General features: G+C 46.5%; 1 protein-coding gene across 1 annotated transcript; it reads right to left on the minus strand.

Moving 5' to 3' along the window:
• Positions 1-6,539: 6,539 nt before the first annotated feature.
• IZUMO2 (IZUMO family member 2) lies at positions 6,540-19,523 on the minus strand. The gene is made up of 7 exons (XM_069458169.1): positions 19,292-19,523; positions 19,063-19,137; positions 12,088-12,174; positions 11,847-11,867; positions 10,397-10,477; positions 7,891-8,017; positions 6,540-6,582 (listed from the first exon to the last, which is right to left on the minus strand). Exons 1-7 carry the CDS (start codon positions 19,521-19,523, stop codon positions 6,540-6,542), a joined length of 666 nt encoding a protein of 221 aa, XP_069314270.1.
• Positions 19,524-24,712: the final 5,189 nt, after the last annotated feature.

A 24,712-nucleotide genomic window follows, 5' to 3' on the forward strand; every position in this document is an offset into this window, starting at 1 on the left:
GAGCTGGAGGAGGGGACCAGAGCAGAGAAAGGGTTGTGGCCCAGATAGACAGATGCCTTCCCCAAAGACACCTGGTGACATTGGGGTCTCTGGTGTCCTAAGGGCCAAAGCAAAAGCTCAGGACAGGCCACTTGAGGCCCTCATTTCATACCAGTAGCAACAGCCATCCACCATGGGGTTCAGCTCACCTCGCCCACACAACAGCTCTCAGACATGGGCACTATAGTTATCCCCAGATGAAGAGATTGAGGTCACAAGAGGTCAAGGCCCTTGCTCAAGGTCATAGAGAAAACAAGTGTCAGAGCAGGATCTGAACCCAAAAGTCTGGCTGCAGAGTCACCTGCCACCCCTTTTTTGGGACAGAATCTCTGTCACCCAGGCTGGAGTGCAATGGCTCCATCATAGCTCACTGCAGCCTCCAGTTCAAATGATCCTCCTGCCTCAGCCTCCTGAGTAGCTGGGACTATAAGTGCATGCTACCATGGCTGGCTAATTTTTTAAATTTTTTATAGAGATGGGGTCTCATTATGTTGCCCAGGCTGGTCTTCAACTCCTGGGCTCAAGTGATCCTCCCACTTCTGCCTCCAAAAGCGCTGGTATTATAGGCATGAGCCACTGCACACAACCTCCTCATTTTCTTCTTATAATTTTTTTTATTGTGGTAAAATATACATAAACATAAAATTTACCATCTTAATCATTTAAAGTCTACAATTTAGTGGTATTTAGTACATTCACAATGTTGTGTAACCGCCACCTCTATTTAGTTCCAGAACATCTGCATCGCCCCAAAAGGCAATCCTGTACCCATTAAGCAGTCGCCCTCCAACCTCCCCATCCCACCCCTCCCCAGCCCCTGGCAACCACTCATCTGTTTCCTGTGTCTGAATTTGCCTGTGAATATTGTGGATGTTCCACATGAGGTCAGCAGGAATCACACAATATTTGGCCTTTTGTGTCTGGCTTCTTTGACTTAGCATGGTGTGCTCAAGGTTTGCCCACGTTGCAGCCTGTATCAGTGCCTCATTCCTTCATGGCTGAGTGATATTCCATTAACAGACAGACCACATTTTTTGCAGAGGCCCTTCTGTCTGTCTTAAAAATGCTACTTAAGGATTCTGGGCTCCTGCTTAAGATGTTGTTTGAAGAACAGCTCCAATTGCTAAAATAAAGTTTAAGAATCCCTGCCAGAGAGAGGTTGGTGCTCAGACTGTGGGGCTACTACCCTCATTCATTCATCAAATGGGCACCGAGCCCCATGTGAGCCAGGGTCTGGGGATGACAGAGATGAGTGAGACTCGGCCCTGTCCTCAAGGCCTGACCCAGACCAGGGGGTGGACTGAATAATGGCCCCCAAAGATATCCCTGGAACTGGTGAATCTCACTTTGTATGGAAAAGGGACTTTGCAGGTGTGATCAAGTTGAGGATGTTCAGATGGGGACATTATCCTGGGTTATCTGGTAGGCTCTAAATGCCATCACAAGTGTCCTTATAGGGGGGAGGTGGAGGGGCAGCTGACACAGAGGAGAAGGCGGCCATGGGACAGAAGTGGGGAGAAGCAGAGGCTGAGAGATAAGACGCTATGTCCCTGGCTCTGAAGATAGAGGAAGGCGCCACAACCTAAGGAACGCAGGTGCCACTAGAAACTGGAAAAGGTGAGGAAATAGATCCCCCCTGAAGTCTCTGGAGGGAACGTGGGCCCGCTGACACCTTGATCTCTGCCCAGTAAAAACCCATTTCAGACTTCCGGCCTCCAGAATGGTAACAGAATAAATTTGCGCCATTTTAAGCCACTGAGTATACAGGAATTTGTTACAGCAGCAATAGGAAACTGACACAGGCCACAAAATGAAAAGATTCAGTGCCTCACACGTGTGCCCAGGCAAACAGCCACACATGTGCCCAGCCACACAGGAACGCACACACCTGAATGCTGAAACCATCAGGTGAAACTCTGACGAGGAAATGAGGAACAGAGTCTTAACCATCTCCCCCCAAATCACTTATTAATTACAAGAGGATGGTAACTTCAGAGAGGAGAACCTTGGCAGGCACCGCCTTAACTGAGTGAGCGAGGTTGACATGGCCTGTGATGGGACAAACCCACCTCAGGGGCCCCGATCTGACGAGAGGGACACAGCATCACTCCCAGAGCATTCCTGCCAAAAGCATGTGACCTAAATCTAATCAGGAAGAAACACTGGACTAGCCCAAACTGAAAAACCTTCTGAAAGTACATGGTCTGTAATCTTCAGAACTGCCAAGATCATCACAAAGGTCAAGAAAAGACCGAAAAACTGTTCTAGATTAAATGAGACCAGAAAGACCAACAACTAACGCCATGTGTGATCTCAGATTTTCTTTTGCCATTAAAGACACTGTTGGGAGCATCAGCGAAAATTTGAATAAGGTGTGTAGATTAGCTAATAGCATTGTATCAATGTTGTTATAATTTCCTCGTGGTGATCATGGTGCTATGGTTATGTAAGAAAATGATCTCGTTTTCAGAAAACACAAACAGATTCACTGAGTGGGCTGGGGGATGGGAAGAGGGCTCACAGACTCCGGGGGGAGGACAGAGACTGTGAGAGAGGGGGACAGAGATCCAGAAAGAGAGGGCGACAGAGACTCAGAGAGGGGGGACAGAGACCCAGAAGGAGGGGACAGAGACCCAAAGAGAGGGACAGCGACTTGGGGAGGTGGACAGAGACCCACAGAGGAGGGGAGAGAGACACCTAGAGAGCGACGGACGCACACGGGGAGGTGGGGGGCGGACGAGACCGGGGTGTGTGTGTGGGGGGGGGACAGAATCCGGGGCGGTGGGGCTGAGGGGCACGGACACCAAGGGTGTGCCTGCAGTGTTGTTCTCAGGCTTTGGGGTCAGAACCTCTGGGTTCCAGGTCTACCACTTAGTAGCTCCGTGACCTGAGAGAAGTCGCGGAGTCAACCCGAGGCTCAGTTTCTTCACCTGCAAAGTGAGGAAAGGTAGGTTCCCCTTCCTAGGAGATCGCAGCTGTCCCGCGCTCGGCCGGGCTCCTGGCAAACAGCAGGCGCCCAATGCTTGCACGCTGAGTAGTCTGGGCCGCGCAGATCCTGGGGGTGAGGGGGTCTGGGGCTGGCTCGCGAATGACAGGAGGGGGCGGGGCGTCACCCTCAGCCCTTCCCCCTCCCACCCAGGCCCGACAAGGGCCCGCCCCCTGAGCGCCCGCCAGCCAGCCTAGCCCAGCTCGCACCCGTCTGCTCCGGTTGGGTCCGCTGGGTCCGGACTCACCTGTGCACCTGGGCGGGTTCCGCGGGGCAGTCAGGCCTTCCCTCCCTCCCGCAGGCCGCGGAATGCGCCTGCGCGGTCGCTGTCCGGGACCTCTCGTCCCGGTACTTTAAACTCGGCATCGCGGCTGGACTACATTTCCCAGAAACCATTGAGGCTCACGCTCCTCCTGGTCTAAGATCTCTGAGTGCGGGGGATGCTGGGAAATGGAGTCTAGGCATACAGTGTGGGGCGGGAGAAAGACTATTTGGATAGGCAGCTGTTTTGCAGCTGGAGGAAACCTGGTATTTGAGACATGTCTGGCTGTATTGGCTCCGCGAATATCCTCATTTTAGACAGAGTCTTTTCACCGTCCTTCACAGGAGGCGATGCCATAGTCCATTTAATCCAAATTTCTCCTACCATAGCTGAGGTCTTCAGGACAGATAAAATTAGCACTATCTAAACCAATGGTGAATGAATCGAGCTTCTGTCATTTAATTAGTCAATTTCCCTGGGAATCTGCCTTTCTGTTTGCCTCAGTTTCACCCATCACCTCTTAAAGGGCAGTGTGGTAAAGTTGAAATAGAGTCCTATGCTGGGGGCTAGGAAATGTATGTTCAGGAATGCAAGGACGGTTTAATATTAGGATATAAAACTTACCTATTGATATATCAAAATAATGGAATCATATCTATAGATACTGAAAAGGCTTTTAATAACATTCAGTAAGCAGTCATTTCTAGATAAGCTTAATAAATTAAGAATAGGCCAATATTGAACAATAATAACAATGCTGAAGAGTTACTGGCCTCTTCTTGTGTTTAATTATATACATATAATCAAAACTTAATATCAGCCTTAATGGTAAAACACTAAAAGAATTCCCGTTAAAGTCAAAAACAAAATGTCTACTCTCACTACTTTTGGAAGAACTAAAAATGTAATTAGATAAGAGAGAGAAACAAAAGACATCACTGAAATAGAGAAGTCTGGATTCTCATTCTTCTTTTCACATGGTATGATTAAGATCATGAAAATGAGAATTGACTGAAACACTAAAACAACAAGGTAATTCTGTAAATGGGTACAAAATTAATTAAAACCAATAGGTTTCCTCCCGTTAAACAAGAACCACAGGAATGTAATAAAAAAAACTTTCTCTGATTCCCACCAAACCCACCTGGAGTTGGCAACTCCTTCCCTGGGTTCCCACAGGATCATCCCAGTATCCTAGCCCTGATATTATAATCATCACTGTGTTGTAATTCTTCAGACTGCGCTCTTCAGGAGCTCTCATCACACCATAGTTTATGCACAATTTAATTATCTGTTTATTGTGCACTTCCCCAGGAGAGTCTCATGAAGTTAAAGGAACGTCTGGACCTGCGGCGTGAAGAAATTTTTTTAAAAATCCATAAGAAAATTATCTTTAGGCCACTAATTTGCGACCCCTCAAGACTGAGTCTTTTCCAAGTGGGTTGCGGTCTGGCTACCCACGTAGAAGGTGCGCGTTAAGTCAAGCATTTTGACTCGTCTGCAGTAGCGGGCCAGCACACAGGTGACTGTGACGTCATACGCGCCTGGAGGGCCGTCGCCATGGCGACCAGCGCCCGTTGCCTAGACACGCCCCTTGCAGGCTGGAGGCTGCTCCTAGTGGGGGCTTGGAGTCGAGAGAAAGAGGAGGGGGCAGAACCTGCTCAGAAATGGAGAGAACGAGACACTGGTGCCTACCTGGTTCCCGCCGACTTTTCGAACACCACCGAAGGGGCAGCGCCAGATGAAGGGAGTGCGCCTGCGCAGCTGAGGCCTGAAACTACCATTCCCAGAATCCTTTCGGTTGGAGCCAGCTCTATTTGATTTTCATGGTACAGGGAAAAGAGACGGGGCAAACTTGGAAGCAGTAAAATATAGTGGTTGCACAGGTGGGCTCCACCTCGTAGAAAACACCCCCATTCAAAGCGCACTCTACTGCGCATGTACTAAAACTGGTATCTTGGCAACGAGTGGGCTGCAACAAAGAAGTCGAGGTTTCGGCCAATCAGAAGTTGCGGTTTACATACACACCCGCGTACTTTTAAAGACAGTGGGATGACAGTATCTATGGCAACAGACACTTGTGCAGGCAGTGGATTCTGGGAAATGTCGTTAAGTAGGGAGGCCAGCGGAATTTATCAACACTTAAAAGTTTCTTTGCTAATGTCTCACTAATGTAAAATCTACAAAAAACACCCAGCCCCAGAAGTTTTCCTGTCATCTCAGAGAGGTAGCAAGATGTATTTTGGTCCTTGAAATAAATTAGTTGCCAACAATACTTAGAGAGAAATTTGACATAAAAATCCGAATTTCTGGGTTCTCTTGAAAAATCTGAAGATCTGAAAACACTGACGCTGTTATTTCTCCACGACAACAATAGCGTGAAGCTGAGTATTTTCCATCCCTATGAATGGGGCGTTGTAGTTTGGATCCATAATATATTTGTTTCAATCTCAGATCCTAGAAAAAAACCACCGAACGACTTTCCCTAATAGTTAAAGCCCTTCAGTGTATAGATCAAAACGTCTTTGTAGGCTTTTCCCCGCAACACTACCACCCTCACTTATTCAACAAATATTTATTGAGTGCCTACTTGAGTGCCATGCTTTGTGCTAGCCACTGAATCTTCAGCTAAATTCAGCTTTTCTCGTCAACCCTTGCCCATCCCTTCATACATCCCTCATTACCCGAATCCTAGACACTGATAGTTCTGCTGGCAGGTTCAGAAATAGGATCCCATGTTTTCCAAATCTATTTGGATCCTTCTTTGTTTTAGCGAGTAGTGATAGTTCCAATAGCAAAAGATTTGCATGAAAATGTATCCGAATCTAGTAGTTAGGTACACAGAGAGTGAAAAATCAGAGTTCAGATAGGGAGGAAAACCTGTCCCTCCACACTGACCACTGATCTTCCTGTGCTTGACCATCCTTCAGGGCCTCACTACATCATCTCCTTTTGGATGCATTTCCTCCCCGGGGAAGGGGTCGCTGTCCCTTCAAACCCTCATAGTAGGCTGTCCATTCCTTTTGAAGATCCAAGTCATTTCTATCTTGAATTAGGATAATTGGTGGCTACAGATGAGTGAGACCTGGTCCCAGCCCTTGAGGAGCACCCAGCTGGGTAGAGAAACAGACCTGGACACCAACTGGGGGGAGGAGGGCCCAGGAAACTGATAGCACATTGAAAAATTTGTCACAGATTTTATTAAACTTCTTTTCTTTTCTTTTCCCCCTTACAAACCTCCAAACCATCGCCCTATTCCAGCAGGAGTTTTCGGTTTTGCCTGTACGTACAAGCCCTAGTAAGAGAGAAAAAGACTGGAGGTTAGAAAAGAATTTCAGGCTCTTCATGCTCAACTGACCCTTACCCCGCTGCCCAACTTCCTTCCAATCATTGGCTTGAGTTGGTTCAGCCCGTGACGTCATGGGTCTCTGGGCAGATTTCCAAAGTTCTCAGCCAATCGAAGTTGGTATCTGAGGAGGGTGAAAAGTTGGGACTAAGAGTGAGAGTAAAATGTGGGACCAGGAAGAGTCAAAAAAGACAGGAGGAGACAGAGAGAGAGAGGGAGAGAGAGAGAAACTAAAAAAGCAAGGACAGACAGAAACGGAGAGATAAAAGGAAGAGACGGGGATAGTGGAAGCAGAGTATAGTGGGTTAAACTATGTCTTCCCCCCCCAAAGATACATCCAAGTCCTAACTTCCGGTAACTGTGACCGTGACTTGAATTGGAAATAGCGTCTTTGCAGACGTAATTAAGTTAAGGTGAGATGAGATCATCCCGGTTTAGGCTGGGCCCTACATGCAGGGACAGATGCCCTTGCAAGAGAAATGAGATGGAGATTCGAGACGTAGACACAGAGGAAGAAGCCATGAGAAGACGGAGGCAGAGACTGGAGAGTCAGAGGCGGAAGGGAGGCTGACACTCCCGGAGCGCTCCTACGTGCTAAGTGACTCAGTGCCCACCACCACCCCTGAGGAGGAGGCACTGGGATCACCTTCATTTTGAATATGAAGAAATAGAGGTGTCAGGGAAAGGAGGCTAGTGGGCCGCTTGGAGGAGGCAGAGAGAAGAGGAGAGGGGCTGGAGAAGCGGTTGAGGGGCGCATGGGCAGGTGGAGGCAGGGAGAAGCCCTCAGAGGTGGAGAGAGGAGGGTGAGGGCCACCTCTCCCTGGGGACGGGGCCTGGCGCCCATGAAAATGAAAGCCGGAAGATAACACATGAATATAACAATGATGATGATGATGATGAATATATAATAATGAAGCCAACTTGGATGATCTTTGTCTTTATACCAATGCATTTGGAAAATATAACTTGTAGTACTTTTATATGGAGGAAGGAGTCCGCAATGACAAAAGTGCTGAAGACCCAGGAAAGTCATAATGTGGCTTAGAAGTGGAGGAAAGAAGAGATGAGAAAGAGAGACAGATATCAATGAAAAAGAGGGCGCGGAGAGGGAGAGGGAGGAGGAGGAGGAGACAGAGACACATCAAATGCATGGGGAGGAGACCCCCAAAGTACACAGTGGCCCATCCAGGGAAGTGCCATTTTTCAGGCACCCAGAGGGACATCTCGGGGACCGAGGAGGGGGCAAGGATGACTCACGAGACCACAATGACCATGAAGACAAAGACAGCCAGAAACACGGAAATGAGGATGCCCATCAGAGCCAGGTTCCATGGGGACTCTCTGTCCGCGTGGTACTGCAGGGCCACTCGGGGCTGCCTGTTAACTGGGATGGGTGGGGGAGACAGCCCAGACCTCCAAGTCACCACCCTTCCTTAGCCTTGTACCCACCCCTACCTGTCCCCTCAGCAACCCGGGGCAGGGGCAGGCTTCTCCCTCCCTTCTTCCTACTTGGTCCCTGCCCTCTCCTGGAGTCTGACTCCCCATTTGTCCACTCCCCAAATGCTGTGTCTCAGGCACCATTGAAAGCACTCGGGATACAGCTGGGAACCAAACTGGCAAGCTGCCCTCACGGAGCTGACAGTCTACCCAGCATATCAGTTACAGCGAGGAGCCAGCGCTAAATCCACCTCATTTGATGGGGTGGGGGGTGAGGAAGACTTGGGAATTTTGACTCAAAACCAGAGACACCATGCACATGAGAAGGGGCTGAAAACTGCTGACAATCTCACAAGATTAAAGTCTGCCTGCATCTCAGCTGGCGACACTGAAGGTGGCCTTGGAAGACCCACTCTCCATCTTCCACTCCCCTCCTGCCCCCAATTCTTTCCTTCCCTCAGCAAAGCCTCTTGATTCGACCTTCAAACTGTATCCAGAATCGAATCCACCTCCATAGTTACCAACTTGGTCCAGCCCCCCCCCCCTTGCTTCTCTAGGGGGAGTGCTCCCTGAGGCTCTTCCCCCTGTACTCCCCCATTTGGCCTCCAGATGGCGCTGTTAACACATACCTCAGCTCCCTCCTCCGCTCAATGGATCCCATCTCACTCAGGGCAAAAGTCGAAGTCCTCCCGTTTCTCCAGCAGGACCTGAACGATCTGGTCTCCATGTGACCTGGCCCTCGTTCTAGCTGCCCTACTAATGTCCTTCACTCACTCAGCCCTGGCCACACCACTCCTCTTCCTTGTTGCTTAATCATGTTGGATCTCTGCATGTATTGTTCCCTTGTACCATTCACACTGTTCCTGTTACTCCCTCGCTTCCCTCAGTTCTCAAAGGTCACCTCTTCATAGAGGCCTCTGCACCTGTACTCTCCAAAGGAGCACCACCCAGATACACTCTATCAAATTGTTTTGTTTTCATTAGAGCACTTAATGCCTTTTGGAATCAGTCCATTTATATTTCATGTAATTACCTTCTAAGCCAGTGGTTCTCAACCAGGGGCAATTTTTATACCCGAGGGGACATTTGGAAGTGTTCGGAGACATTTTTGATTGTTATGACTTGCAGGGGTCTGGTGGATCTTGGCATCTGGTGGGTCGAGGCTAGGGATGCTGCTAAGCATCCTATGAGTTAGGGGAGAGTCCTCATAGCAAATACCCAGCTCCAAATGTCCACGGTGCTGAGGTCGAGAAACCCTAGTCTACACCTTGCCCCACTAAAATGTGGGCTCCACGAGGGCAGGAACTGCATCTATTTCCCAGTCTGCCGACCACTAGTTTGGGGCATTAAATGCCATCCAAAGGAAGCAAACAAACAAATCTGAAAGTGGAACATTCTATAGAACACACATCCTGTTTTTTTCAACTAGCCAATGCCATGGAGGAAAAAAAAACTGGTAAGAGAAACTCTCTAGATTAAAAAACAGAAGTGAAAAACCTAACAATTGAATGATATGAAAAGTCCTTTCATTGAATCCTGCTTTGAAGAAATCAGCTATGAAAGATACTCTGGGGACAATCAGGGGAATGGATAGAAGGACTTGGAATTATCTGCTGTTGAGGAACCATTGTTAAGTTTCTTGGGTGTGGGGATGGCTTGTTGTTATGTAGGAAAATGTTCTTATTTTTAGAGGTATATGATATGTATAGGTGAAACTGCATAATGTCTGCAGTTTATTTTCAAATACTATGACAAAGAATAAAATAGGTAAAGTAAATTTGGAAGACTGTTCACTGGTAACATAATTTGATAGTGTGATATTAGAGAGTGTGTTCAGAGAGGTCTCTCTGAGGAGGTGACCTTTGAGACCCAAATGAAGTGTGAGAGTGAGGGGAACAGCATGACAGAGAGAGGGAACAGCATGTGAAATGGTCTAGCGTGACTATTCAATCTGGATGAATTTATGTGGATCCGTTGTACTATTCTTTCTGCTATAAGGATATGTATTTTTTTTTAGATCAATGAATGAATGAATGAATGAACGAGTGAATTCAGCACATCCTTCCAGACTCCCCAGGTATGGCAATGGCTAAGAATAAAATGTTTCTCTAGCACCTGCCATTCTGGTGTTAGGGGCATTTTAAAGTTCCAGAGGAGTCTTCCCATTTAACAGAAGGGGGAAAGTGAATTTTAAAATGTGGAAGCAACTTCTGGGCCACACTGTGAGCAAACAGTAAAGGCAGAATTCAAGGCTGCATGTAGGAAGCCTCATAACCCATATTCAGTGAGTCATAAATGTCTTCATCTCTCACCCTTAGGAGCTTACCAAAGCAGTACTTTTTTGGGATACATTTGGGTCTGATCTTCTGGCAATGTAAACAGTCCAAGACCTCTTCTTCCAGTTGGTCTAGACAAGGGGAAAGGGAGAAGTAGGAGGAGGGCAGAAATCACAGGATTGGCAAGGGGTGGTAAGGAAGAAGGGGAAAGAGGAGATAGGGTCCCTTGGCTCTCTTGATTTTTGGAGATTCCACTGCACAGCCAAGCAAATTGAGCAAAATGCACTGACAATTCACTTGAAAAATAATTTTCATATAATCATTGAAGAGTTAAGTTGCAGTTGTCCAGTTTTGGGTTTTTTTTTTTTTGTTTGTTTTGTTTTTTTTTGCTAGTCAAGTGAAGCAGTGGGGTGGGAGTGGAAAAGGAACAAAGGAATCTATAACTGGTTGTGATCAATTAGTTGTAAACACCACTGTACTCAGACCAGCCCCTGTAATTCAGTAGATCCAACATTCTGTTTGTAAACATTTAATTAAGCACTTGCTAATTTTGAGTTGACACTTTTCTTTTTCTTATTTGGAGCCCCCTATAGCAAACACTGGTGAGATGCCTCCTCCTCTTCCTGCACACACAGGAAGACTACATCTCCCAGGTTCCCTTGCACTAGGCTGCAACCATGTGTCTAGTTCTGGCCAATGGAAAGTGAGCAGAGTGATGTGCGTCACTTTCAGGCCTGGCCATAAAACTCCAGTGTGGTTCCCTATTCTCTTTCCCTTCAGAAGCAAGCTAAAACCCTGCAATATGTGTGCAGCCTGGATCCCAGAGTCACTACTCCAAAGAGCTGCTCAACTCTCAGTGGAATTTGGTGAGAGAGAAATAAGCCTTTGTTGTGTTAAACCACTGAGATGTGGGGGCTTATTTGTTAATACAACATAGCCAATCTTATCCTGACTGACTTCCTCCAAAAATATTTTTTTGCAGGTCGCAATTATTCTCATAAGCCCTCAAAAAGCAGGCCGGGCGCGGTGGCTCACGCCTGTAATCCTAGCACTCTGGGAGGCCGAGATGGGTGGATTGTTTGAGCTCAGGAGTTCGAGACCAGCCTGAGCAAGAGCGAGACCCCATCTCTACAAAAAATAGAAAGAAATTATATGGACAGCTAAAAATATATAGAAAAAATTAGCCGGGCATGGTGGTGCATGCCTGTAGTCCCAGCTACTCGGGAGGCTGAGACAGGAGGATCGCTTGAGCCCAGGAGTTTGAGGTTGCTGTGAGCTAGGCTGACGCCACGGCACTCACTCTAGCCTGGGCAACAGAGTGAGACTCTGTCTAAAAAAAAAAAAAAAAAAAAAAAAAAGCAGATCTCCCTAGGTGCTATGGCTTTGGGGTGAGGGAACCACCGAATGGAGGTGTGGTAGCAGGGCTTGCTTTGGGGAGACAGGATAAAAGGATGTATGAGGGTACAGAATGGAGGGGTAGACAATAAATCCAGGACTCACGGCAAACTTTGGGATTGCAGGCTGCAAGAGAAAAGAGCTGAGGTGAGTCAAATCGGGATGGCAACTTAAGAATTTAATTGGGAAGGGAGAGGGAGGGAAGGGTGAGTGTGGGAAAGGAGAGATGAAGAAGGCTGAGTTATAGGGGAGGTGAAGAAGGAGTTTGGGAGAAAAAGTGGACGAAGTGGATCAAAAGATCAGTGGGCAAGGAGGGAAGGGGGCTTGGTGGAGAGATACGCTGCACCTTTTAATTCATATGATCTTAAAACTGTCTTGAGTTTCTTGACCACGTTTGCCCTAAGAGTCACCAGCTCTTCCAGCAGAGGCTCATCTGAGGAGAGAAAGAGATTCGTGTGGATGGGAGGCACCCAGCAAGCCCACCCCCATCTATAGCTTCCAGGAGAAGGGTTGAGGAAGCTCCTCTTCATTTACTAGAAATAACGAAGACCAGGTATTACTTAGGGTCCCCTGGGCAAATCTATGGTTTAGGAAATCCTGCTTCTAGCTTCTGATTCACTGTGGGACCCCAGGCTAAACAACCCTCCTTTGGCCTCAGTTTCCTCATGTGGTAAGTGGATTTGGACGCGACAACCTCTTTTCTTTTTTCTGTCTACGCTTACTCCTTCATGATTCCAGTCCAACCTCATGGATTTATATACGAACTAGACTTGCACTGTCTGGTCTGGTAGCCACTAGCCACACATGGAACACTTGAAATGGGGTAGTCTGAATTGAGATGCGCTGTAGGTATAAAATGTACACAGGATTTCAAGGACATAATACAAAAAAATATATAAATTGTCTTAATTTTTATGTCAATTGCACACTGAAATGGTAATAGTTTAGATATTGGGTTAATAAGATATATTATTAATTTCATCTGCTTCTGTTTACCTCTTTTTTAAAAAATGTGGCTACTAGAAAATTTTAAATTAGGTGGCTCCTACCTGTGGTTCACATCCTATTTCTGTTGGATAGTGCTGGTCGATACCCTGATGCCTCCCACATTTATATCACTAGCCTAGACCACTCGCTGAAGTCCAGATTCATATATCCAACTATCAAGTCAAGATCTCCACTTGGATGTCTTGCAGGCATCTCAAACTCACTAAGTGCAAAACTAAACCCTTGGTATTCTCCTCCAGACCAACTCCCAATCCCCCAGTCTACTCCATCTTAGTAAATGCCATGATTAGTTGCTTGGGTCAGAATCCTTGGTGCTATCTTTGACCCCTTTCTTTTCCTCACATCCCACATGCAATCTGTCAGCATGCTTGGCACCAAATCCTGTTTGCTCAGTATTCAAAATACCCATCCCTTCCCTCTTAATGCTAGGACTTCATCTTTCACAGAAATGGTCTCTCCCTCTCATTAAACTCTAGCCTTCCTGGTCTTGATGTTCTCTGAATATGCCAAACATCATCCCATCTCAGGAACTGTGCTAGCTGTTCTTTCTGCCTTCAACCTTCCACTCCCAGACGCCCTCACGGCTTCCTCCCTCTTCCCTTCATGTTGCTGCCTTTTCAGTGACGTCTTTCTTGGCTACCCCATTTTAAGCTGTAACCCACACTCCTACTCCCAGTATTCCCTAGCCCCTGGTCCCTGCTTAATTTTTCTCCATAGCATTTCCCCCCATTTGACATATTAAATTGTGCAGATTAACTGAGCAGATCTGGGTTGTCCAAACCCTGCACATTCCAAAAAGTTTGGCTCTTGCCTGATTCCCAGAAGGTAATCTCTATGTCCTTGGAATATCCTGCCTCTTAAGAGTGTCTTGGTTTACCTGGGAGCCTTGAGCCGTGCAGTAGCAGCTTGACCTCTGGAGGGGCTGGAGACTGAGTAATTAAAGTCAGCCATGCCTATGTGACTGACCCCCAGTAAGGACCCTGGACACTAAGGCTCAGGTGAGCTTCCCTGATTGGCAATACTCTGTGCATACTGTCACACCTCAGTGCTGGGAGAATTAAGTACTGTCCACATGACTCCACTGGGAGAGGACAACTGGAAGCTCACGCCTGGTCTCTCCTGGACTTCTCCCTAGGCACCGTTTTCCTTTGTTGATTTTAATTTGTGTCCTTTCATTGTAATAAACTGTAACTGAGTATAACAAGTTTGCTGAGTTCTGTGATTTTCTAGCAAATCTTTGAACCTAAAAGTGGTCTTGGGGGCCCCCAAACACACATGTATATTATATTGCTTTATCATATTTCCTGTCTGTCTCTCTATCTCTAGCATATACGCTCCACAGAGGTAGGCATTTTAGTCTGTTTTATTCACTGCAGTATCCCCAGCTACTAGGACAGTGCCTAGCAGAGAGTGACTAGCATATAGTAAGCGCTCAATAAGTGTTTGTAGAATAAATGGATTGAGTAAATTTTTAAGTGCTATGCCAGCCAAACGTCTGTAGCCATCTAAGTGCCATTGTAACAGTACAGGTCATGACGGTATTCTGGGTGACTTTCCAGGTCACTGAACCAAAGGATTTCAGCTTGGGGGCCGAGTCTCCCCTACTTGCTCCATTAAGTCATTTCCCCTCAGAGAACCTCATTTTCCCTCCCACAAAAATAGGAGTGATACTTTTAGCTTAAGTAAGTGCAAGGCCTGCATCCTTACATTTTCTGTGTAAAAAGTGAGCCACTACAAATGAGGCGTTTGTTTGGGACCTTGTTGCCATCAAATTAATGGGGGCCTTTGAGGGTTCTTATATGGGAGAGGTAAGAAGAGGCCACAGAGGGGGCCTAACACCCTCGGCCAGAAAGGGGAAGGATGGGGAGGAGGCAGGCATTTTATATCTAGATGCAAAATTCACAACTCAGCCACATGTTAGAATTATCTGGATAAACTGAGGCAGGGGTCATTCATGGAGACTAAAACCTTGGGAGGAAAGACTTGGGAACGTGGCACCCACACCGTCTCACAGCCTCACAGCACAGATGGAAAAGAAGGAAAGATATCTTTACAGGGGTTAAACATGGCAGACTCCACCTTAACCAGACAAGTAAACTTTGCTGGCATCAGATGCCCCAAGAGGCACACAAGGTCCTATCTGTGACAGTTCTGGAAAATGGGCATAACCTGAATCTGATACCAAGGAAACACTTAGAAAAATCTGAATTAGGGATTGTTGGCAGACTGGTTGGCCTGGGCTCTTCAAAAACGTCAATGTCATAAAAGACAACGAAGTGCAATGCATGATTGCCAGAACAGATCAAGGATTGAAGGAAAACTCCTGCTGAAGGGCATTATTGAGACAATTGGGGAAATGCAAATGAGGACTGATAGTATGCAATCGATGATAAATTTCCTAGTTTCCCTCGTTGCGCAAGAGAATGTCCCTGCTTGTTCTTAGGGGCTGCCTGCTGCAGAGTTTCGGGTTGAAGTGGTGTGATGTCTGCCACTCACTCTCAAGTGGTTCGCACTCACAGATGCGGGGGGAGGAGGAGAGAGAGACAGAAAGCAAATGTGGTAATATGTTAAAGTGGTGAAATGGTAACAAATGGTGTACAGGTGTTCATTGTATTCTTCTTGCAACTTTTCTATCCATTTGAATTTTTTCAAAATAAAAACCAGTTGGAGAGCTTTAAAAATTACTGATGTCTGGGTCCAATCCCTGCCATTCTTACTTAATTGGCCTGAGCTGCTGCTTCTAGATTGTTTCAGAAGCTCCCAGTGAGTTCCAATGTGCAGCCTGAGTTGAGACATGCTGCTCTATTGGTATTGGGTTGGTTTGTTTGTTTTGTTTGTTTAGGAGGCAGAGTCTCACTCTGTTGCCCAGGCTAGAGTGCAGTGGCATCATCATAGCTCACTGCAACCTCAAACTCCTGGGCTCAAGTGATCCTCCTGCCTCAACTTCCCAAGTAGCTGGGGCTACAGGTGCACACCATCACGCCCTGCTAATTTTTCTATTTTTTGTAAAGATGGGGGGGTGTCTTGCTCTTGCTCAGACTGGTCTCAAACTGCTGACCTCAAGCGACCCTCCTGCCCCAGCCTCCCAGGGTGCTAGGATTACAGGCGTGAGCCACTGCACCTGGTCAAGACTTGATGGTCTAGATCAAGGCTCAACAACAAACTTTTTCTATTAAGGTCCCGATAGTAAATATTTTCAGCTCTGAGGGCCAGCCCTCACCATTACAACTACTCAGCTCTGCCTTGGAGAGCAAAAGCCAGCCACACTACGTAAGTGAATGTCTGTGGCTGTGTTCCCATAAAACTTTATTTACAAAAACAGGGGCCTGGTAGATTTGGTTCGCCAGCTGTAGTTTGCCAACCCCTGCTCTAGACAGGCGACATTGAGCATGATAATCTCAAGAGCTAACATTTATTGAGCACTTACTGTGTTGCTGACTTTGTTCTAAACACACATGCACAAACTCATTTACTCTTCTCAGTGACTATGAGGTGCTATTATTTTCCCATTTTACAGATAAGAAAACCGAGGCACAAAGAAGTTCAACAGCTTGCTTAAGGTTAGCCAGGCTTTGAACCCAGAGCAGTCTGCCCTCAGGGCCTCCACTCTCTACCATCTCTCTCAAAGGTCTGGAATGGGAACCCACCCTCCCTGCCCGCTCCCCCGCTGACGAGGGTATTCCAGTGTTCGATTCCCCAGGAAGGGGCCTGAGTCTGGTCAAACGGGACTACATATGTCTGCATTTTAAAAAACAGCTCTGTTGAGATATAATTCATATGCCATACAACTCCCTCATTTAAAGTGTACAATTCAATGGTGTTTAGTACATTCACATATTTTTCAATCATCACAATTAATTTTAGAATATTTGTTACCCCAGAAAGAAACCCTGTGCCCATTAGCATGTATTTCTTTAAAATATCATATTCACTAAATGGTAGGGTTATTCTAGAAAGGAGATAAAATTATTACATAATTAGCACGATTATTATTTTTTTCTGATTCTATGACTATTTCTCATTCATTATTTAAAAAGGTGGGAAGAAACAAGAAATTGAAAACTACAATTTGACAAGCACAGGGAAGCAAGCAAGCATCACCTTCTGTCCCTTTAACCTAGTACACCTACAATCGGTATTTTGGTTACTCACGGCAGATTAAGGTTATTAAGTATGAAATGTCCGATTTCCTTAAATGCTAAGTTTGACTGTTGATATCGCTGACATTTCACTTTGACACTTCTTGCTTTCTTTTTATTGTGGAGGTACATCCTCCGTCTTTCAAATGTACATTTTGGCTTGTGATTATCTTGCAAATGTTTTTTAGAGCAATTTTTGTGAAACTATGGATAAATCAAACATTTGTATTATTTTCAAATATGAGTTTCGTCATGGAACCAATGCTGCGCAGACAGCTTGAAATATCAACCAAGTGCTTGGAAAGCATGTAGCTGATGAACGCACAGTACGTCGATGGTTTGAGAAGTTCCCTTCTGGTGATTTTAATCTTGAAAATGAGCCATGTGGGCGACCTGAGACCAAGGTGGATCATGATGAGCTGAAAGCTGTAGTGGAAGCAAATCCATCTCAACCTACACGTGAATTAGCAGCAAGGTTTGACGTTACGATTCCAACAATATTGGACCACTTGCAACAAATCGGCAAGGTGAGAAGCTGGATAGATGGTACCACATGAATTAAACAAGTGACAGAAGAGAAAGCCTCTGGAAGCTTGCCTTTCTTTGCTGTCACAACATAAAGGTGAACCATTTCTACACCGTACGGTTACCTGTGATGAAAAACGGATTCTTTTTGCAAGACAATTGCAAGAGTTCAGCACAATGGGTGAATAAAGATGAAGGCTAAAACACAGTCCAAAACAGAATATTCATCAAAAAAAGCTAATGGTGACTGCTTGGTGGTCCAGCGCTGGTATTATCCACTACAGCTTCATGAAACCTGGTCAATCAAGTACAGCAGATGTCTACTGCAACCAATTGGAGGAAATGATGAAGATGCTGCGATTAAGCAGCTGAGATTGGTCAATAGAAACAGGACAATCCTCTTGCAAGACCACATGTCACACAAACAATGCTGCTCAAACTACAGCAGCCGAATTTGGAAACTCTGCCATCCACCCGTATTCATCAGAACTTGCACCATCTGACCACTTCTTCCAGGCTTTGGACCACTTCTTTTTTTTTTTTTTTTTTTTTTTTTTAGACAGAGTCTCACTCTGTTGCCCAGGCTAGAGTACCGTGGTGTCAGCCTAGCTCACAGTAACCTCAAACTCCTGGGCTCAAGCCATCCTCCTGCCTCAGCCTCCCGAGTAGCTGGGACTACAGGCATGCGCCACCATGCCCGGCTAATTTTTTCTATATATTTTTAGTTGTCCAGATAATTTCTTTCCATTTTTAGTAGAGACGGGGTCTCGCTCTTGCTCAGGCTGGTCTTGAACTCCCAACCTCAAGCGATCCTCCCTCCTGGGCCTCCCAGAGTGCTAGGATCACAGGCATGAGCCACCGCGCCTGGCCTTTGGCCCACTTCTTGCAAGGAAAAATAGTCCATTCTCAACAAGCTGTGGAAAAAGCCTTTCCTGATTTCATCCAGCCTTCTTCGCTGCTGGCATAAACAAGCTGCCGTCAAGATGGCAAAACTGTGTGGATAGTTTAGGCACATACTTTGATTCATTGCACTGCTTCTTGTTTGAGATATAATAAACTACACTTTGGACTGGGAATCAGACATTTCATATTTAATGACCTAATACAAACTTAACACACAAACACTTTTACATCAAAAAATATATATACATATTGGGCTCCTCCTGACGTCATCCACGCCTCAAGGTGGGGCGGGGCTCCGGGCTCGGACCACGCCCCCCGAGTCCACGGAACCCTCTACTGCCCTCTGCTGGGAAACGTCAGAACAACCACACAAATCTGCGACAACTAATCCTGCGCCTGGCGCCCTAGGAGTAGCCGAATGCAAAACCAGAAGCAGCATCTGAGGGCTGGTGGTTACGAACAGTGTCTCAGCCGGAGGTCCCAGGCACAGATCTTCAGCTCTGTTACCTCCTAGCTGTGTGTGACATTGAGCGGGTCCCCTAACCTCCTGAGCCTCAGTTTCCCCTTCGGTGAAGGGCGCATCACAGGAATGGCCAGCTCCATGAATTGCCGTAGACTTTTCTAAGTGAAGCACTTAGGACCGGGCCAGACGCAGCGTGAAGCCTGTGTGCGCGTTTGCTTTTATTTTTGCACCCAGGGGAGGCGGGGGAAGGGTGCCGGGGAAAGGCGTCCCTCTCGGCTCCTACCTTTCAGAGAAGTAACCGCTAAGTGCTGCGTTTGGGCCTTGATAAAGGACGCCACCAGGTCCAGCTGATCTGTCCCTGGGGACAGGAAGGGAGGAAATTCCAGTGGGTCCCCTAGAGAGCCGAGTGACTCCCCGCTCCTCCAAGCCTGGCCACGCCCTCCCCCCTCGGAGGCTCCTCTCGGGGGCGCGGTCCCCGGAGCGTCTCCCCGACCCCCGTCGCCAGCGCGCACCCACTTGCCCCACAAACGCGTTCAGCGCATAGTCCCGGAAGAAAGGCCCCTGCATGCCCAGCAGCAGGGCCCGGGCGCGGGCCTGCAGCTGCCCCGGGTGGAAGCGACTGGGGATGAGGGCTGAGCGCAGCTCATTTAGGGCCTCCTTCACCGAGCGGTCACACTGCAGGCAGCCCCGGCCTCCGGGGGCGCTCAGGCCCAAGAGCAGCAGAAGTGTCAAGGCCAGAGGCATGGCTGGGTCTTTGTGACGTCGCAGAGAGAGCCCGCAGGCCCCGCCCCCCAAGTACGGGCGGAGGCGGGGGCGGGGAGGGCCAGGGAGCATCTCAGGTGTGTTCAAGCACGCGCTTGCTGAGCACCTACTATGTGCCAGGCATGGTTCTAGAACCTAGGGAGAGAGTCAAAAAAAAAAAAAAAAAAAAACCAAAAACAAAACAGAAAGTCTGCCCTCATGGAACTTCCTAATTCCTATTGAATTTATTCATTCAACACATATTTATTGAACACCTACTATGTTCCAGGTGCTGTTCAAGGCCCCCCAGAGCTAGAGGTGAGAAAACAGGAGGTCCCTGCCCTCCTGTTTTAGCGAACCAATGGATTCACAGGGGAGGGGACTGCCTGGGGAAGTGTACTTTGTTTTTTCCCTGAACTTTTTACCCTGAAAATGTTCAAATCTAGAGAAAAGTTGCAAGAATGGCACAATAAATACTCAGATATGCCTTCCCACTTTGCATTCGCTGTATCTCTTTACATATATGTAGATTAATAAAATATAATTTAATGATACAGATTAAATGAAAAGACATTAAACATTAGCACATGGATACAGCAAATGTAAATCAATTTATATTATATTTATATATAGATTAATTATTAATTTAATAGCTGTTTAAATCAATAAAAACTAAATAAATATTAGTGTATACAGAGAGAGTGACATGGGGGGAGAGGGAGAGGGAGGAGAGGGGAGGAGAGTTGTCTTAGTTCAGGCCCGTGTAACAAAGTGCTGTAGATTGAGTAGCTTATAAATGACAGAATTTATTTCTCACAGTTCTGGAAGTCCAAGGTCAGGGTGCCAGCAGGGGCAGGTTCTGGTGAGGCTGCCTTCTTGTATCCTCACATAGCAGAAAGAGAGTGAGAGAGCTCTCTAAGGTCCCTTTTATAAGGGCACTGGTTGTACTTATGAAGGTTCCACCCTCATGACCTAATCACCTCCCAAAGGCCCCACCTCCTGATATCACAATGGGGGCTGAAATTTAACATGTGAATTTTGAAGGGACACAAACATTGAGTCTATCGCAGGAGGGGAGGGGAGAAAAGAAGAAAGATATAATTGTGTATTATATATGCATAATTTATTTTCCTGTTTTGCACTCTGCTACATTATAATTTGTTCTCCTATTGGTTTCCTTCAGAGCACCATAGATATGTTTATTTTGATCCATTTGAAAATAACTTGCAGACACCAAGACACTTCACCCCTAAATTCTCCAGCATGTATCTCTTAAAGAACGAGGACCCTCTCCTAGAGAAATCAGAGTTTGGTTATCACACGTAGGAAATTTACCATTGGCTCAACACCAGACATATTCAGACTTCCCCATATGTCTTCTAACTCTTCTCTGCTTCAGTGTCACCTCCTCCCAGAAGCCCTCTCAGATTATGCTCTGAACAGTAGATCTATCTGTTATTCTCTATCTTAGGGAGCAACAAATATTTTCTCTAAATAAGCACCAGAGTGTAAATATTTTAGGCTTTATGACTCCTAGGTTCTCTGTCACCATGTAATAGGCAAGCAGCCATGGACATTGGGGAAATGAATGAGTGTGGCTGCGTTTCAATAAAACTATTTATGCACATTGAAATTTGAATTTTATATAATTTTCAAGAGTCACGAAAGATTATTCTGCTTTTGACTTTTTCCAACCATTTAGAAATGTAAAAACCATCCTTAGCTTGTGGACCATAGGTGGCCAACTCCGGCTCTAATTCATTGTCCTGTTGCCTTCCTTTGTAGCACTAATTATAATTTTTTTCCTTGTCTTTTTTTTGTCTCTCTCCCATATCAGCCCAATAAACCCCTTGAGGCCAGGAACCATGTGTATATTGCCCTGAACTCCCAGGAAGGAACCCGGCATATAGTGGGTGTTCAATAAATATTTATTGAAGGAAATAAAAGGAAAAAAGCCAGTTCCCTTTTTAAGCCTCAGTTTACCCCTCTGTAAAATGAGGATACTAAACCGCCAACTTTATCCCAAGGGTGAAGTGGCATAAAACCAATGTCGGCTTTGTCCAGTATGGTAGCCACTAGTCACGCACGACTGGATACTAAGCACTTAGAATGGGTATGACCGAGGACTTGCACTTCTAATGTTATTTAATTTTAACTAGTTTAAACTTAAAAATTTTTAAAATGGATCCTTGATCCTGTTATTGGGAAAATTTTAGATATGTTTGAAACAACCTGAGCATGTGAATCCACTTCAGCTACAAACTTTATGAAATCTAAATACAGATCAAGTGTTTTTAATGCAAGTGTAGCATCCAAATTGATGTGTGCTCTTATGAGAACATTTCAAAAGCTTAGTACAAAGAAGATCAAATAGCTCATTAATAATTTTCATATTAGTTGCAAGTTGAAATGATAATAGTTTGGATCTATCGGGTTAAATAAATGTATTCGTACAATGAATGTCACCTGTTTCGTTTTACCTCTTCGATGTGGCTAGTGGAAGGTTTGCAATCACATGTGGAGCTCATCATATTTCGATTGGACATCGCTGGTCTAGCGTGGAGAAGGTACCCAATAGACTTCATTTGAATTGAATTAGACATGATTAAATCGACTAGGGGTTAATGGCGGATAAAAATCCCTCAGGGTGTAATGAGGCTATTAGACCACAAGGCGGTGCTCACATCCGAGAGAAAGTCTCTCTTCTCCCCACACCTGAGAGAGGGCCTTGGCTGCCTCGCCTACCTTTCCCAGGATCCGCCAGTTAAAATACTAGCTAATGCAGCTGATAAATGAACCTGAGATATTAACTTGGGTGACCTTTTCCTCTTCCCCTTTTACCCCTTTGGGAAAGCTGTTATTTGCCCTCGGAAGGAGCTGTCAGAAGGGATGGGAAACAGAGGCCGAACATTCCTCAGCTTCTAAGCCCCAGACCCCCAGGTCCAGGGCTGAGGCAGGAAGAATCAGGACACAGAACTGGTTTTGTTTCTCGGATGCAGCCATGCGAAAGAGCCAGTTGGTAGAACATAGTTAAATGAAGCATCATCAGATTTCGCACCCCAGCAGAAGTGGCTGCAGAAGTTCCCACGCTCACCCATGGGGCACAAAGGTGTCCATGGCGGCGTTGCTTACGGTGCTTGAAGTCAAAGGCAACCTGGGTGTCTGTTGGGGGGTGCAGGTGAGGGTGCCCGTAGGGTGTCCTTGGCAGAAGCCCGACCCTCCAGCAGCAGGAAGAACAGACCAGACTGTCCACACCGTGACATGAATGGATCTGAGTGACAACAGCACAAAGCACAGTGAGACCTACAATTCAATACCGTTGACGTAAATTAAAATTCATCCAAACACAAATACACAGTGTGTACGAACGCCTACAAACAAAAGGCTACAGAATGGTGACTTCTGGCAGGGAAGCAAGAGAAGCAGGCAAGCGAGTGGGGGGATAAAAATGAGTCAGAAATCAATAAAACGGGCACAGGATTGAGTGTGAACCACTGATGATTATGGGGGCAGTGGGGACCAGCCTGCCTGGGTTTGAATCCTGGCTCTGCCATTTAACATGGATAACCTCAGGCAAATTAGCTAACTCCACCTTCCTCATCTATAAAACGGGATAATGATAGTTCCTACCTTGTAGGGTTGTCCCAAGGATTAAATGACATAGAATGTGTAGTTTAGAATAGTCCATAGCAAGCACTATCTAAGCACTAGCTATTTTTCTAAGTTTCGTAAACTGAAGATCATGATGATTTACTTATCTTTCTGCCCCGAGGTTACTAAAAATGGAAGGGGAAAATGGAGGTCCTTGGAACTAGGGGTAGGGGCAGAGGGAGAGGTTCAAGAAAAAGAGAAAATGATCTATTTGGGTGTGGAACTTGGGGCCTCTGGAGTCTGGCAGGGGTGAGGGGACATGAAAGATGTCTGCATTAGGGTGGGTGGGGTTGTGCTGCTGGAACAGACAGCCCCAATATCTCAGCAGCTTAAACCAACTAACTTCTTTCTCACTCATGTCATGATGGTTGGCTGGTCTGCACTTTTGCAGGGGGAAAGAGAGCAGCAATCATTTTAAATACTCCCATCCACGAATGACAATTGTGTCACATGGCCACACCTAACTTCACAAGAGTGAGCAGGAACAATCCTTCACATGCCCAGAAGGAGGGAGAGTTGAGATATTTGTGAGCATCTCCAACAACCATCTCGAACCCTGCTTTGAGTTTAGGGATCTGTGGGCTGAGACAATTTGTACCTCCAGCCTGGGGGTGGCTCCAAGAGAAGATGAACCTGTCAGGGAGGTTCCCTCAAGCATCATGATGGGGCAGTGTAATAGTCAGCTATTGCTGCGTAACAAATGACCCCCCAAATGTGGTGGCTAAAAACAATAACAAACATTTATTATCTCACAGTTTCTATGAGCCAAGAATTTGAAAGTGTCTTAGCTGGACAGTTCTGGCTCCGCGTCCCATGAGGTTGTGGTTGAGAAATTAGCTGGGGCTGCAGTCACTGGAAGGCAAGACTGGCACTGGAGAATCTGCATCCAAGATGGCGCCTGTGCTGGGCAGAACACCTTTCACCTTTACTCCTTGCTGTGTGGGCCTCTACACAGGCTTCTTAGAGGTCCACAGGACACAGGAGCCAGCTTGGCTGGGAGCAAACATTCCAAGAGCAGGCCAGGGGTAAGCAGCAATGTCATTTTATGGCCCAGCCTTGGAGCTCATGCGCCATCACTGCCACCACATTCTGTCCATTAGAAGAAAGCCATGGGCTGGGCGCGGTGGCTCACGCCTGTAATCCTAGCACTCTGGGAGGCCAGGGCGGGAGGATCACTTGAGGTCAGGAGTTCAATACCAGCCTGAGCAAGATCGAGACCCTCGTCTCTACTAAAAAATCAAAATAAATTAACTGGACAACTAAAAATATATAGAAAAAGTTAGCCAAGCATGGTGGCGCATGCCTGCTGTCCCAGCTACCCAGGAGCCTGAGGCAGGAGGATCGCTTGAGCCCAGGAGTCTGAGGTTGCTGTGAGCTAGGCTGATGCCACGGCACTCCAGCCCGGGCAACAGAGTGAGACTCTGTCTCAACAAAAAAAAAAAAAAGAAAAAAAGAAAGAAAGAAAGAAAGCAAGCAAGCAAGCCATGAAGCCTGGCCCACATTCAAGGGAAGGAGAATTAGGCTCCATCTTTTGAAGGGAG

This window comes from Eulemur rufifrons, chromosome 24 (assembly GCF_041146395.1).
Source record: "Eulemur rufifrons isolate Redbay chromosome 24, OSU_ERuf_1, whole genome shotgun sequence".
Classification (NCBI taxonomy): domain Eukaryota; kingdom Metazoa; phylum Chordata; class Mammalia; order Primates; family Lemuridae; genus Eulemur; species Eulemur rufifrons.

Excerpts from the sequence above, each read along its gene's own strand:
- IZUMO2 (XM_069458169.1), bottom strand. The coding sequence starts at position 19,523 with ATGCCTCTGGCCTTGACACTTCTGCTGCTCTTGGGCCTGAGCGCCCCC. Across the intron at positions 19,138-19,291 it reads CGCGTTTGTGGGGCAAGTGG|GGACAGATCAGCTGGACCTG; the intron begins GTGCGCGCTGGC and ends TCCTGTCCCCAG. Across the intron at positions 12,175-19,062 it reads AGCGGTTACTTCTCTGAAAG|ATGAGCCTCTGCTGGAAGAG; the intron begins GTAGGAGCCGAG and ends TTCTCTCCTCAG.